This window comes from Diorhabda carinulata, chromosome 11 (assembly GCF_026250575.1).
Source record: "Diorhabda carinulata isolate Delta chromosome 11, icDioCari1.1, whole genome shotgun sequence".
In the NCBI taxonomy this organism is placed as follows: Eukaryota; Metazoa; Arthropoda; class Insecta; order Coleoptera; family Chrysomelidae; genus Diorhabda; species Diorhabda carinulata.
In genome coordinates, this window is record NC_079470.1 from 11,882,485 (window position 1) to 11,897,368 (window position 14,884).

The 14,884-nt window shown below is 31.2% G+C and overlaps 1 protein-coding gene across 4 annotated transcripts in view; it reads left to right on the forward strand.

The window, feature by feature from the left end:
• LOC130899347 (zinc finger CCCH domain-containing protein 13) overlaps positions 1-14,884 on the forward strand; it is a 70,157-nt gene that overhangs the window by 20,332 nt on the left and 34,941 nt on the right. For 2 of the 4 annotated variants that reach the window (XM_057809241.1, XM_057809243.1), the window contains exons 3-5: positions 10,602-10,638; positions 11,977-12,146; positions 13,193-13,405. In XM_057809241.1, the coding sequence (XP_057665224.1) occupies positions 10,602-10,638; positions 11,977-12,146; positions 13,193-13,405 (420 nt within the window). Of the gene's footprint in view, positions 1-3,582; positions 3,785-10,410; positions 10,639-11,976; positions 12,147-13,192; positions 13,406-14,884 lie in introns of those variants that run through there. The other 2 variants (XM_057809240.1, XM_057809242.1) reach the window with 2 other exon arrangements.

Sequence of the window (14,884 nt, forward strand, 5' to 3'; positions counted from 1 at the left end):
TCACTACTTTTAGACAACCAAACATACATTCGTGCTGCTCTGATTATCTAATGTCAATGAGCCCGTTTTGTCTTTTCATTTACATCTGTCTTGAAAACGAATATGTCTGTTGCTTCATATACTTACTATAATGATATTTATTCTTATTAAATGGTTCATGTACCAAAACTAAATCTCTAAGTGTTATTCTTTATATGATCAATTGAAATTCTTAAGGCAGCTTTACATGATGCAATACAACGTTTGCATGCAATTTCTCGCAAGTTCAAAATAACCCAACCTTACCTTTTTTTATATAAACTTTTTGTTTAATTTCCTAGTTTCATTGCACCAAAGTTTTTTATCAGTTCAACACATCAATAGACATCGTATAAAAATTAAATATTTTAAGACGTAATATGATACATCTGATCTGAGAATTCTTCATACTTATAGCGTTCACTACGTTTAGACAACCAAACATACATTTCTACTGCTCTGGTTATCTAATGTCAACAAGATTAAATCTTTGATTTGTTTTGACTATAATTTATTCTTATTAAACGGTTCATGCACCAAAACTAAATCTTCAAGTGTTATTTTTTATAGTGGTATTTCTTACAAAATGTTGACTTTCCATGTCTGTAGTCTAATAAGAATTTATTTGTCGCAAAGTGAATTTTTTTATTGCAGGATTTTAAATCAAAAACTCCCTGTAGGTAAAATTGTCAATAAAGTTATTTATAATGTCGTTAATCTCGTTATAAATAGGAATTTAAAATATGGATACTAAGCGTTAATACGACTATCATTCTAAGCATTGTTACGTTGTGTGGTAACTACACTGGAATCCTCAAGTACTATTTGGAGTAAAAATTGTGGAACGGGAACGCAGTAGGCGTGGCAACTGAGGAATGCTGAGGCGTCGACCCAAACCTACTTTCGGTTTCTATAAATGTTATTATTCCATGGAAGTGTAATTTGTAAATGCATATATTAAAATATATTATACATAGGCGGTTTGTTAAATATATTGATAAACTATAAAAGAAAATTGAAGAATGGTTTCTACCTCAGGCTGTCGTGACAAACAGTATTTATATTTATACTTAACATGTAACTTTTCAAAATTATCTAATCCATAGACTTGACGCCTTTGTTATAATTACTTACCATTACTGAATTAGTTTATGTAAATGTTTTTTTAGTCATAAATAATCGACAAATTCATATTTTTTAATAATTTTTCTTTTCACTTTGTTCATTTTTTCAATGTATTTAAGAAAAAATTTAGATTGAAAACACAAATTTCAATAGAAAATCCATAAGTTCTCTAATTTTTTCGAAAAATGTCATTTTTTTCAAAAGTGAAAAATGAAAATTTGAAAAATAAAATAATGGAATATCAATTCAAACAATTTTTATGAATTATTTTAGGTTATGTTGTCACTAAAAATCCAGAAGTTCCCTGATTTATCCCCAAAAACTGTAGTTAAAAATTTTTCCGAACGATGTCATTTTGATCGAAAATATAGTCAAAAATGAAAAATTTGAAAAAAAAAAACAAGGAAACATAATAATTCATACAATTTTTATGAATTTTTGAATTATTTTAGGTTAGGTTGTTAATAGAAAATCAACGAATTCTCGATTTTCTCCTAATGGCAAATTGGAGGTCAAACAGTGATAATTTGACAATAATTGTATATTTGAAAGACAATCGCAATTGCGTCCTCAAATAGTAAGCTACGAAAGGTCATTAACCAGAATGTACCACTGTAACGAGAGGTAATAGGTTATTCTTCTTTTTTATGGTAATTTGGCCTTTACCTATATAACTCAACATCGAATATTCTGCTCTATACTAGAATATTTTAGTACTTCTGATTAATTATAAAATCAGCGCACGACAGAATAGTTGATAATAATACAATGTGTCTCAAAAGAAAGTTCACATTTTGAGAAAGAATGTTAAAATATTTTCCGTGATGGCTGCCATTTCGTGACGGATATTTTTTTTCAGTTGTGTCAGGGAAGTCGGTTTGTTGGCATAAACAGGTGTTAAATCGGGACTTATGTCACCTCTCCTGGAGGTGACATAACCTAATCATGTTCTTTGGTTATAAACCTTTCAGTTTAGTAGTTTATGCACGAACAAGTCGTCTAACATCTGCACATAACGTTCTGAATGCACTGTAACTGTGCGTCCCCTTCGTTCGTTGAGCTTTATTCAAAAACAATACATCGGTAAACGTTCAAAACTTTATTTATTGACAAATAGTTATTTATTGAAAAGATCTTATAATAAGGTTATGTAATCTTTAATACATAGAGTTTATGGTATTTCCAAACCTATTTTCTGTACAGCTTATGGTTATAAAAGATCAAGGAAAGGCCGAAAATTTGTATCAGGTCAGGTACATTTATGAAAATTTTCCACAATTCGTAAAATAACAACATATCTTCTGACACTTATAAAACCAATAAACAACAGAATCACGATATATTACGTGTTGTTGTGGGAGGTTCTATTTTTAGGATTTATTCTATTGAATTGCAACTGGGACGGGAATCATTAACAGGTGGAGCAATTTCGATTATGCAATTGGCTATTGTGCACCGTTATAGTACGGTTCTTTTCGATTTACTTTACAACAAAACAAAAATGTTCGCTTTATGTATAATATATAAATTTGGGGTCTCATATACACTGGGTTCCAAAGAATCTATTGTGTCCTTTTTTCTTGCTGCGTTTCGTCCTCTGTGCAACAAAATCTTCACGCCGCATTATCTGCGTCTTCAGGTGTCAGTTGAGGCTACAGTGCCTTGATAGGACTTCTGGTAGTAGTTCCTACTTAGGTGGATACATTCAGTAGATCTTCTTTGGTTATGGTTTCTCCGGAGAGACTTTGGCTGTCTCAGCCTCTGTAGGTTTTTGGGTTCTTATAGCTAATTTTTGGGGATTTTCCCATTTTTTAGGTTTTTATAGCTAATTTTTGAGTTTTTTGTCTATACGCCAAACAAATCACGATTCTATAGATACTAGCGCCCCCTGCCGGCCAGAAGCCAAACTAAACACGATTCTATAGGCACTAGCGCCCCCTGCTGGCCAGAAGCCAAACTAAACACGATTCTATAGGCACTAGCGCCCCCGCGGGGCCAAACGCCAAATTGAACACGATTCTATAGACGTAACAAGTTTTTGTTGTATTATATTGGAAAATGTTGCTCCAGTGTGTTGGCGCCTTAAGGGCCGTTGTTTACTTGTACTTTACAACTTTAACTGTACAATTGTTGCCTTAGTAGTCGGCCCTTGGTCTGTAGGTAATAATAACAAATAAATAAATAAATGGTTGTCACTATTGTGTAATAAATCTTCTCTTTTAAATATTAAAAGGCTAATGACCGATATTAAATCGAAAAGCCAACAATGTTATCGATTTAAAAAGCAATTACAATCAAAGAGTCCCAAATTCGAGTTTATTGGTATCTAAACCGTACTAAAATGTTATAATAATATAATAGTACTTCCCGCGGTAAACAGTTTAGTTCCTACCATTCTCTACTCCCCCGCCACCCCTCAATGTCCGACATGCAATTCTCAATGGCACAGTGGGTTCTAGTCTAGAAATAGTATAATACTACTAATACCAAACTAGATAAAAATGCATATGTGACCGAGGTAGACGGTGCGTGTGTCTAGTTTATGTGACATAATATTAAATTCGTGAAAGTGACATTTCAGTGCCCTCGGACATCTTATTATAATCTTTTATTGTGATTATAGCGATTTCTCGATGTAGAAGTATGTGGGAAAAAGTTTTATTTTTTTTTTTAAATTTAAATATTTTATTTTTGAAAACAGTAGCGGCTCGTAACTTTAAGAAAACGTTGTGCCAATAATTTAATAAGAATCGAAACGAGTTGTCTTTTGAAAATGTCTGGAAACTGGATTGCAAAAAAACTCATTATTAAACTAATGTATGACGAATTTGTGGATGACCCACCAACAGATTAGTTTGATGCTGGGGAAAAGTGGCATGAGTCCAGGATAAAACTTTTTTCTTTTCTGTTACGTCACTAGTTCTGAATTAATGTTTATTTTTTTTTTCATTTTTTGTAATAATTATTCACCAAACATATTTTTTGAGACTTTTTTTCCTTAAATTTTACCTTCAAATTCGTCCGGATGAACTGTCGCCGTTTTTCCCTTGTACCCAACAATCTTTGTTTTGATTGTGGGTTTATAAACACACTAGCAAACAAAACTTACGACGTTACGATTGTGTGCGGAATTTAGTTTTTAATAACATAAAATAAAAATTTAGGGTTGGTTTGTTATCTTTCTGGTAAATTAAGTTGTTTTCCAGTCATATATGAACGCACCTCACGCAGTCCCTTAACACGTTGACTGCCAACTACGAAATAACTCGCCCGGTGTTTATTTGCCATTTTTGTGCTGTTATGATTAAACTCGGAATATATAAGTGCTAATATCGATAGATGGATTATGGGAAAAGAACCAGAAATCAATGCTGGCTCGAATGAACTGAAAATTTATTAAAAAACGAACAAAAAATATAATTATAAAAATTAGTTCAAAATCACGAAATAAAATATTTTATTGTTTGTGGAACTTCTTAAATCAATCTTCCACACAAAGGGCTGGCTTTTCCTTACATGCTGGACAGAAATAATTTGTTTTTGGATACATATACGACATGGCTTTGTCGGACGTTGCTTTCTTTTCGGTAGGTGGTAGATTATCTAAATAATGAATCTCTTGCAATTTAATTTTTTTCGAAACTTGTTGAATCTCTTTGATTGCGATTGTTGCGATTGAACACCTCTACCAATTCAACAGCATGCATGCTTGAATTTGCTGGGACGATTTAGCTGTCAGATACACTCCCCTTTGTCAAAATGTTTAATATTTGTTGAATATTTCACCTCTTAACTCGTTCTTTAGCTTTACGAACAAAAAATAGTCGGACGAAGTTAGATCATGGCTATATGGTGGGTGTTCAATCTCCGTGAAGCCACATTCAAGTACAAAACCCTTGGAAAGCAAAGCACTGTGGACTGGAGTACTGCCATAAAGTAAGCGCATATCTCGACTGATTTTGCGCCTTTTTTCGATCATTTTTTGACGCTACCCAGAACCTCTTTTGTATGTCGGTTCATGGTTTCACCAGCAGTTACAATTGGTCGGATTACACTTCTTGGTACTCGCGGCAAAGCTCTAAAAATCGTCACCACATTCTACTGGACGAGTGGCACCCACTTTGCATCAATTTTTGTCACATTCAAATACTGATATGTGATCCTTAGAAAACTTGTTCTCGAAATGCAACTAATTTAATGTTTTCTGTAGTCACAGGACCTCCCGCACGTGGTACTTGTTCTAATGATTTTCATCCCCATCGAAACAACTTGGAGCCAATTTTGGACCGTCGTAAACAGCCTGGTTTTGATTTGTATTAACATTTCATTATTTCAGTCGATAGAGTTTATGTTTTGACAGTCTTCTTGGTATAAGGACAAACTCTAATCAGTACCCACCCAACAATTATAAGAACGACTGAAATCACGATTATTAATTATTCAAAATAAAATGGATTTAGTTTATGGGTTCGCAATTGAAACAGGTCAGTACACATATAATGGCTAATGCGACAACTATATATGTATTTACAAATTACCTTGGACATTGGTATTAAATGTATACGTACCGGTTGTATATATACGATGATTAGTTACAGTTAGTTTTCATGAACTTTAAACAGTAATAAAAGTTAAATAACTTAAATGAGGATGAGTATTTGGTGAAGTAGCAAATAGCAAAGAAGTTTAGGTTCATTCTGGTTAGGTATCATTTTTAATAAGTCAAATATTTAAAATATAAATGACGAATAAAGCAAGCATCAATAGACACATACTAAAAAACTACCGGGGATTTTATTCTAAAATGTTTTTTTTTCTAAATTCTATTTGTTTATTTATAACAGACTTTAGTGTCAACTATGTATGTAATTTAACAATTATATTAAACGTCAGTGACGAAAGACACCAAATTACTTTAATATGAAGGATATATTGGGATACTATACAGGGTCTTTTAAAACGAGTTATATCAATGCATTAAGCGAAAAGAATCGATCAAAAATCATCAAACAATCACATGTTTATAACGCAAATTAACAATAAGCTTGTGGAAGTTCCTCCCCATCGAGTGGTCGAGAGTGCCATAAAAGTATTTAGCTGCTGCCGCATTTTTGAACTTATCTTTGTTTCTACAACGTACTCGAAAGTTTTCCTGCGCATATTATTATCAGCAGCAGTCAATCAATCAATCAATATTATTTCAAACTTGAATTTTGATAATTTACAAACTTGATACCAGTTATCTTGGTCTTAAAAAATGATGATCTGCTTCATTTATCGCATATTTCGTAGTGAAACGTCGACCAGGTACATTTTTCTTTTACTCTATTCACTACTGACACCAACACACCCGTCCTTCTAAGCATCCACTCCCCGATTAATCCATAGATGGATATTCCGCCACTTCTTGTCATTTCGACAGGTCCTCATCCTCGTTCACGTCGCAGTTTTGCGCGTAGACTCCTATGGGGTATTGTGGGGGTCTTATCTTTTTCAACCTCATCAACGGCAAGAAATGATCTAATCCGAGGGGTCCTTCGCTTTCTTTACAGCTGTCACCTATGTATAACTAGGCATTTGCCAGCTCTAGCTCCTCTGGTTTCGCGGCAAGTCAAAATATATAAAGTGGTCCATATCTGAATATCGCTTTTTCAATTTCAATCCTTTGTACAAAAGTGTTGTTCAAATTGACCTTGAAATTCTCTACCTGCAGAGATTATATACATACATTCTCTGTAACAGTAAATTATGGCAATGTCTATGCCAAAAATGGAAATAGACAATTTTCTACTTCTACTATTCAACAATATTTATTCCGACAATTATACAACGATCTCGTTGTTTGTTATTTATAAAAACAGTTCAACGGCTATTGCATTTATGTTGCACAACATTGTTTACAAATCATTCTTAAACCAACATACGTGGGAAACTTATAAAATGGACATTATTATACCATTTTTTTTCCACTATTTTCGCAATACATATCTTGACCTTTCTGTAATTCACTTCTTTGTCAATGGAAGCACCATAAATATAGACGTCAAATTAATGAATAGAATAATTTTTGTTGTAAAATAATGGTCTATAGTTAACATGACCTGTATAAAACCTAGGAGAGGTTCGTAAATATGTTTCACACGATACACAAAGTTTTTATAAATATATGATTTAAATGAGTTTGTAGAACTTTTTCATGGTTGAAATAGCCTTAATAGGCAGGTGTGATACATTATTATAGTTCAAAAATAAATATAATAATAAGAAATACTATAAAATTGAGCAGTCATGAGATCTAGAGATACTTCAATACAATTTAATTAATTTCTAGACAGTCCCCCGTATATTATAATATTTCAAAGTAATAGTTTACATTTTTGATATGATAAAAAAACACAGACAAGATTTTACGATACCTTATTAATATTTATGTTTTTAACTAATTGTTAAGAACCTAGTAATGAACTTACAAAGTCTTAAGACCGATTCATAAACTTGACTTTCGGTTTGTCGTTCCCGTTCGCGGGTGACATTTGACGTTTGACGCTCCTAGTAAACTGCCGTCAACCTAAGAACTTAATTATAATTTTTGACGTGTGTACTGCTTTTTATTTTTCGTGATATTTTTGTTTGAAATCCGGTATTTATGGACAATATTATGGAAAATAATGAACAGAAAACAAGCAAAATCAAGAGACCACCACAAACAAACAAACAGAAAAACAAATGACTCAACATCACGCTCTAACGTCATACGTCAAAATCACGTGAAAAAACGCAAACGGATGTGATTGGCTTATTTCTATTGCTACGAACGGCAGAACGGTCGGCAAACTGCAACTATGAATGGTCTTATAGATTTCAATGTTTTTAATTTTGTTTGTTAACAGCAAGCGGAAAGTCAAGTTTATGAATCGGCGTTCACTTTACCTTACTATAATTGATGAAGTACGACAGAACTTCAAATTTATCTGTGTTAACAAATGTCTAGTTTTAATCCAATTTAATAAGTGCTATAGTTCATTTTATTCACCAAATATCACTGACGTTATTACTCAATTACGTTTAATATTATAATTCAGTAAATAAAAATTCTTAAAAACTTTTACTTACTTTTGTGAACTTATTCCTGTCATTTACTGTAACATACATTTTACATCGTTGCCATGTTGTCATATTTTTCTAATAGTTGGCACGGTTATTTTTTATAATATTGCATTTAAAATGTTTAACTTTTGTTGTAATTATCGATACCATTTTTTAAATACTTATAACAATTACTGATTATATATAGCGCAGTAATCACTTATACATAAAATACAAATGAAATAAAAATAAGACATTCTAGCACACTTGTTTTATTTTGACAATAAATCTAGCAACACGGAGAACCGCTTCACATTGTTATAGACTTTTTGAATTGTCATTTTATACTTCCGATATTTCGTTTTTGTTAAATAGTGGCAATTGTTAATACAAATAATATTAAAATTACAAATTTAACGTATAAACTAACAAAAATCCTGTTTTCTATACTAATTTAAGATTACTAAGTGCAATCCGTTGTCTGCTTCTTTTTTATCACTCAATTACGCAACGTCATATGGCACTTTACCCAACAACACATTTTTATTACTAAATTAACATAAATATTAGTTGATATTTTTGTGAAAGTTTACGTTTTTCCTTCAAAATATTCATTAATAGATAATCTGTATTTTAAAAGCAAAACGATTATATCCTCTACGTTACTGTAATTGAAAAGTAAATAGGGGAATGAAAGTATAATAACAGTTTAATTATAGGTACTGATGCAGGACCGGAGCTAGTATTTATACTACTACAATTAAATATATGATATTTACATAGATATGGGTTATTAATTTTTGAAAGAACAAAAATATAAAACGTTTATATAATATAATTTTCAGCTTAGTGGATTGCATTATTTTGATGAAAAAGGGATATAATCACAAAGCCTTAATAATTTGGGTTCTAGATTCTGGTTGAGGAAACTAATAAAAAAAGTATTCACATTTGTGATTTGGCGTGATTAATCACAGAACAGACCTTCAATATCTTCTGTAACAATTCTATTCTATATCTTTTATTTTTAACAACGCTACTTTCAACACTTTTTTCATGGTCTTGTTTTGCTTCCCCTTCTTCAACGAACTTTTTGTATGACCCCTGGCATTCTGTTAGGTATTTATAAACATTACTCAGCTCCTGGTTCGTTTATCTTATTCTCCAAAGTACCTCATTTGTTTTTATATTGTTGTAAATTAGGTAGTGCGTATTAAATTTTGTTCAGAAAAAAATCCGTTTGAATTTAACTTTTCAGAGCAAATTCGCGGATTATATAGATGAGTCTGCTTTGAATTGAGATCCTATCATATTTATTGTCTGTATTTAAATGTTGTAACCCTATGATTTTTATTGGAATTGATCTGGTTTGTCAGTCGCGAATGTCCTACTGACTGCGCCACTTATAAGTATGATACTAATTTCTAAACAATAAAATTAAATAATACCCTAATAGACAATCACTATTTTGTAAATATTTATTAAAAATGTGACTTCTAAATAAATAATATCTCAATTTAGAGACTTCTAAATCATGTTCAAGGATTTTCTGTAATTAATTATTAAATAAAATTATTAAATTCGGCTCTGTTTTCCTATTAAAGTCACATTCGTCATGCATAAATGTAAATATACATCTGAGACCATACTGTTTTCTTTCAAGCCAAACAGAAATGGTAATTCGGTACCAAATACAGAGTTCCTGTGCCTTTTCGTATTGGAATTACAATTACTGGTACTTTGAGGACAATAGCTGTACAATAGGCGTACTGTTAACACCAATTTTATTATGAGTTCAATTACTATAAATCATAACCTCTAATTGTGTATATATGAATTTATTTCAGAAGAATATTTTTATATAGTGAGTGAAGTTTTTTTGTTCGTTTGAAGTATTTTTGTGAAAAGTTTCTCAGTGTAGTTATAATTCTTTTAAATGACACGACAAAACTAATGTAGTTGACGTATTTTTAAGATACTATAGTCTAAATAAATTGCATTCCTATACCCCGGACATAAATGCAATAAAATAAATATCAACTTGAAAGACAAAAAAGATTTATCTCAACGGTTTAGCATTCCTCGAATTTACAATATTTATTTACGGACTGTAATCAAATGAAAACTACTTATTTACTTATATTAATTATTCCCACATATTTCTACCATTTATAAATAAAGGTTTCGTTCATAATGTAATAAAAACTGAATAATTTTGGTTCGAAAACATTGGTTTTAAGACGATATTGATATGTTGAATGGTGGTGATAGTGTTTGTGACAGACCCGAGCGGTCGACATTTGAGTTATCCCAAAAAGAGAGTTACCTATAGTTCGAGAATATTTATTAAACCCAGTTTATTTTTTGAACAGGTAGAACCTGGGGAGACTATAGCCACTACGAAAGAAGGTAAGGATTTATATTCCGATTATATAGATATATATCATGTAATTACTCGTCATTTTAGGAATTTACGTTGAATTCGGCTTAACTGTACGAATGCAATTTTATTCTAGTTGCTATACACAAGTGTATGTTGAGTTGCCTATAGTAATTGTTCAATATCGTATTAACTTTCTTTTAGTAAGAGGTGGATATAGAAAGATTCTTTGGTGTTTTCTCAGATTTTTTGTCAACTTGACGTATATTATTGGAAAAATAAAGAGTTCAAAGTTCAAAAACCAAAATTGGTTGAAAAAAATTGAAATCCCATTATTAATCTTGTTGTTACTGTTATTAAAGAAAGCATGAAGAAAATAAATCCTAACATAAACTAATTTTTTTAAATAATTTCTAAAGAAATTTTTGAAATTATTATATTTTATGATTTTTTCTTTCAAATTGGTCAAATTAGTATGTTCTTCCATAGTCATTTATCCAGCCACACCTCTTTTAGAGGATGAATAGTTTGTGACATTATTGAATCAAATATACACTTGAAATGTCAAATATTTGAAGGTGGATAACTTTTCAAATCATCATATTGTATTTAAACAAGCATAGAAAATCATTTTTTAAACAAATACATCAACTTTTTATGTATTAATAAATGCTGAACTCATTTGTTACAGAATTGTTAATAATCGAAATTTACTATAATAGACAAAGGGAGTCCTGACGACACACACCGCCATTGTTAGCGCAGGTCAGGGACCATTTTCCAAACAAAGTTTTAATTACGTTGTCGATTTTACGTGTTTAGTGATTTCTGATTTTTTTGTATTTTCTTTCATGAATTTTTCAAACAAATATTTTGTGTCACAAAACACATTATCATCTTATTCAATAGTGAAGTAATTAAACACATTTTAAATAACAAAAACTTCTTCGGAAACTTTGTTTGGAAAGTGAACTATAACAATATGACGGCCGTGACGTCACGCTTCGTTTGTATATAGACAATGTTTTTTATTTAATATGAAGTTGCCACCTTACTAAAATCGTGTTGAAAAAAATTACACCGTAAAGAAACGCATAAACTAAAAATTTTGTAAATGTTAATGTATATAAATAAATTGTAAAATGATATTAAGTATAACGATTGACATACAAGAAAAATTCTCAGATATATAAAGTGTGTTGCCTACGTAGTAGATATAATTATATGAAAAAGAACGAAATTCTATACATACAAAATAATTATTCATGGTAATTAATTGTAATCTAATATTTAAAAATAGAAATTCAATTTACTACCTATAAATAACGACTTTATATTAGTTAAAAAATTAACTGATTATATTTCAGAGGAGTGGGTTAGTAAAAAGAAAACAGAAGTAACGAACACCAAACAAATAGAAACACGTGTGAAGAGACAAGTTGTCCTTGAAGATGGCAAGGTTGTTGAAGACTCGGGACCTATGGTCACAACTAATACTACGGAAGATTCGGCTACGCAAGAACATCATCAAACAGAGGTAAAGAAATAAACATAGTAACCTCTGCGTTTCAAATTTGTTGGGTGTTCAATTTCAATCTCTATGTATTCGGACGTCTTCATGTGTGTTTCATACACTTTCAATATGTCGTCATCGTAAATGCGTTGTAATAACTGAATGTCTCGCTGTTCGGGCTCTATAAGAGTATCATCATCTCGAAGATACTGTATCATTTACCGAGTTTTAATAATTATATAAAACGTAAAAAATTAAATTAAATGCAGACTATGAATGTTGATTTGATTTATGGTTTTTGTGCGATGTCTACTAACACTATTATTTTATGAATTATAATTTTGAAAAATATGAAGTCTGGATAATAATAAATGCAATACAAAATATTATTTCTTAAAAGTTTTTTCAATAATTGGTCTTATTTTTTTGTATTATCACGAAAAACTCATTTTTTTACCTTTGACCTTGAATAAAAATTTTTCCACACAAGGGAATGATGGGGAACTTTGAAATTTTATTTTTGTACGCACCGACGACAAAATGAGGAATGATTTGAAAGAAGCGACGTTAAGTGGTATTGGGAAAATGAGACATGTATAATGTGTAGTCTAATCACATTAAAGTGTGGCGCCATCTATGAGGTGCAAAGGAGAAAATTTTACAGTTCTCTGTAAAGAAATTCGTTCCACAATTATGGAAATTACGATTAATTACAACAATCAACGTTGATGATCAGTTTATTATTAATTATTGAGACCATTAATTTAAATAATAACTATCTTATGATTTAAGTTGGACCATATTACATATATATGCCAACTTTCATGGATATCAGTTGACTCGTTTTTGGATTTTATTCGGATTAAGATTATATCTTAAACAATTTTACTGATTTTCAGCTTGATGGGAATTAATGTAACTTCGAATGTCTAAATTGACCGGACTATACAATGTATAGAAATAGGAAGAGTACTGTGTTTAAGTATTTAATAGGGTCAAATGAATAACAAAGTTAATTTGATTGATTTGGCTAATTACCAAAATAGAATGATATACTATATTTTTTCTAGTTAAGAAAATTGGGGGATGATGAAGTTGACGGAACCAAAGCACTCGAAGGCGTCGATAAACATGTCGTTGACGAAAAATCCAACTGGGTTTCTGTCGCGAACCCAGACGGTATCGTCAGGGAGGTTAAGGAACGTAAAGTTATATCCAGAGAAGAGACAGAAGAAGTCAAAGAGACGGAAGATGTTCAACATTTTGGCGACATCACCGACGAAGTGAGTTCATAGTTTTTTTTAACCTAGTTACTAATTTATAAACGCTGTCTTTTACTTATTTATTTTATTTAACGTATACAATTTATTTAAATTTTTCGGTTACTTTTCAGTTTCGTTCCGTTCACTATGACTATTTATTATAAACTAACTAACTACGCTACACAAACTCGTTTATATACCCAGAAATCAATTCTAAAAAGTTTTATAAAATAAACAAACAAAAAAAAATAAATAAATAGACCTCCCTAGAAATTAGCTCAAACTAAACAAACATCAAACAATTTCCGGGTAAATGAAAAGTGCCGCGCCTTCGTCGAATTCTATAATTCCTCTACAACCGGACAGAACCGGCTCCAGGACCCATATCGCGGACTTGTTCGTAACAATATGTCTAAGATATAAACAAATTTCTAGTTTTTTTGTATTTTTTCTTTTCCTCCCTCTTCTAATTTCTTTTTGGAGGAGACTTCCATGGGCGTCTACTATTTAACTCAATAGCAGTATACTGTTAACCTATCTTTTATCTTACAAGAATATTTCAAATGTTACATCAGTTTAATATTAGTTATAACACAATAATCTAATTTTGGGACAATCTGTAACAGTCGCGGTATCCTGTTACACCCCTCTTAGTCGGCCATGAGGCAAACAAAAGGTGGTAAACGTGTTAAGTCGGCGATTTCGATACAAAAGCGAAGATTCCTGACCTATCATGAATGAAAACGTGATGGTGTTTAATGATTTTTTTATAATGGTTATGTAATGGACGGTTATATTACCAGAAGAAATCTCTCTACTATTACATTTTCTCAAAAACACGGTGATTTACTACCACTATCATCTTTGACATTTGATTATCTGAGTTAGATAATTGCAGTCATTACTTTCTGCATCTTAAGTTGAATAATATAATTTATTACAGTTTTGTTTGCGAGTAGTAAAAATTTTTTTGTATGTATGACTCATCATGTATTGTTTCGTAACAAAAGTTTCACAAAAAACTACATATTATTTATTTTTTAACGATTTAACAGCTTGTTAGTGCGGTCCTGGAAATATAATTGCAGTACTTAACGCGCATGCTTCGTATTTGTTCTTGGATTATAGTGCAGTCATTGAAGGGTCTTACCTCCGAATTTTTTTACTGTGAACCGATTTGCACGAAATTTCGGAATTAGGCTCATCTTACCCTTAACTTCAAAAGTGAAAATGATCTGAGCTCCGCCTTTTATTTTTAAGGGGTGTAAACAACCCCTTAATGGAAAAATTGACATTAAGCGATTCTATCGATAGAAAACGTGTTTAATATTAAGGGGTGGAATTGTAAAGTGTTTTCTAACACTTTATAAAATCATTTTAACACCTCAAAAACCTTACAACCCTTACAAACAACCCCTAAATTGAAAAAATCACAAAAAACTACTTTGGTATGACATAAAAAGATTTAAGTATAGAGTAGATAATATTGTATGTTTTCTA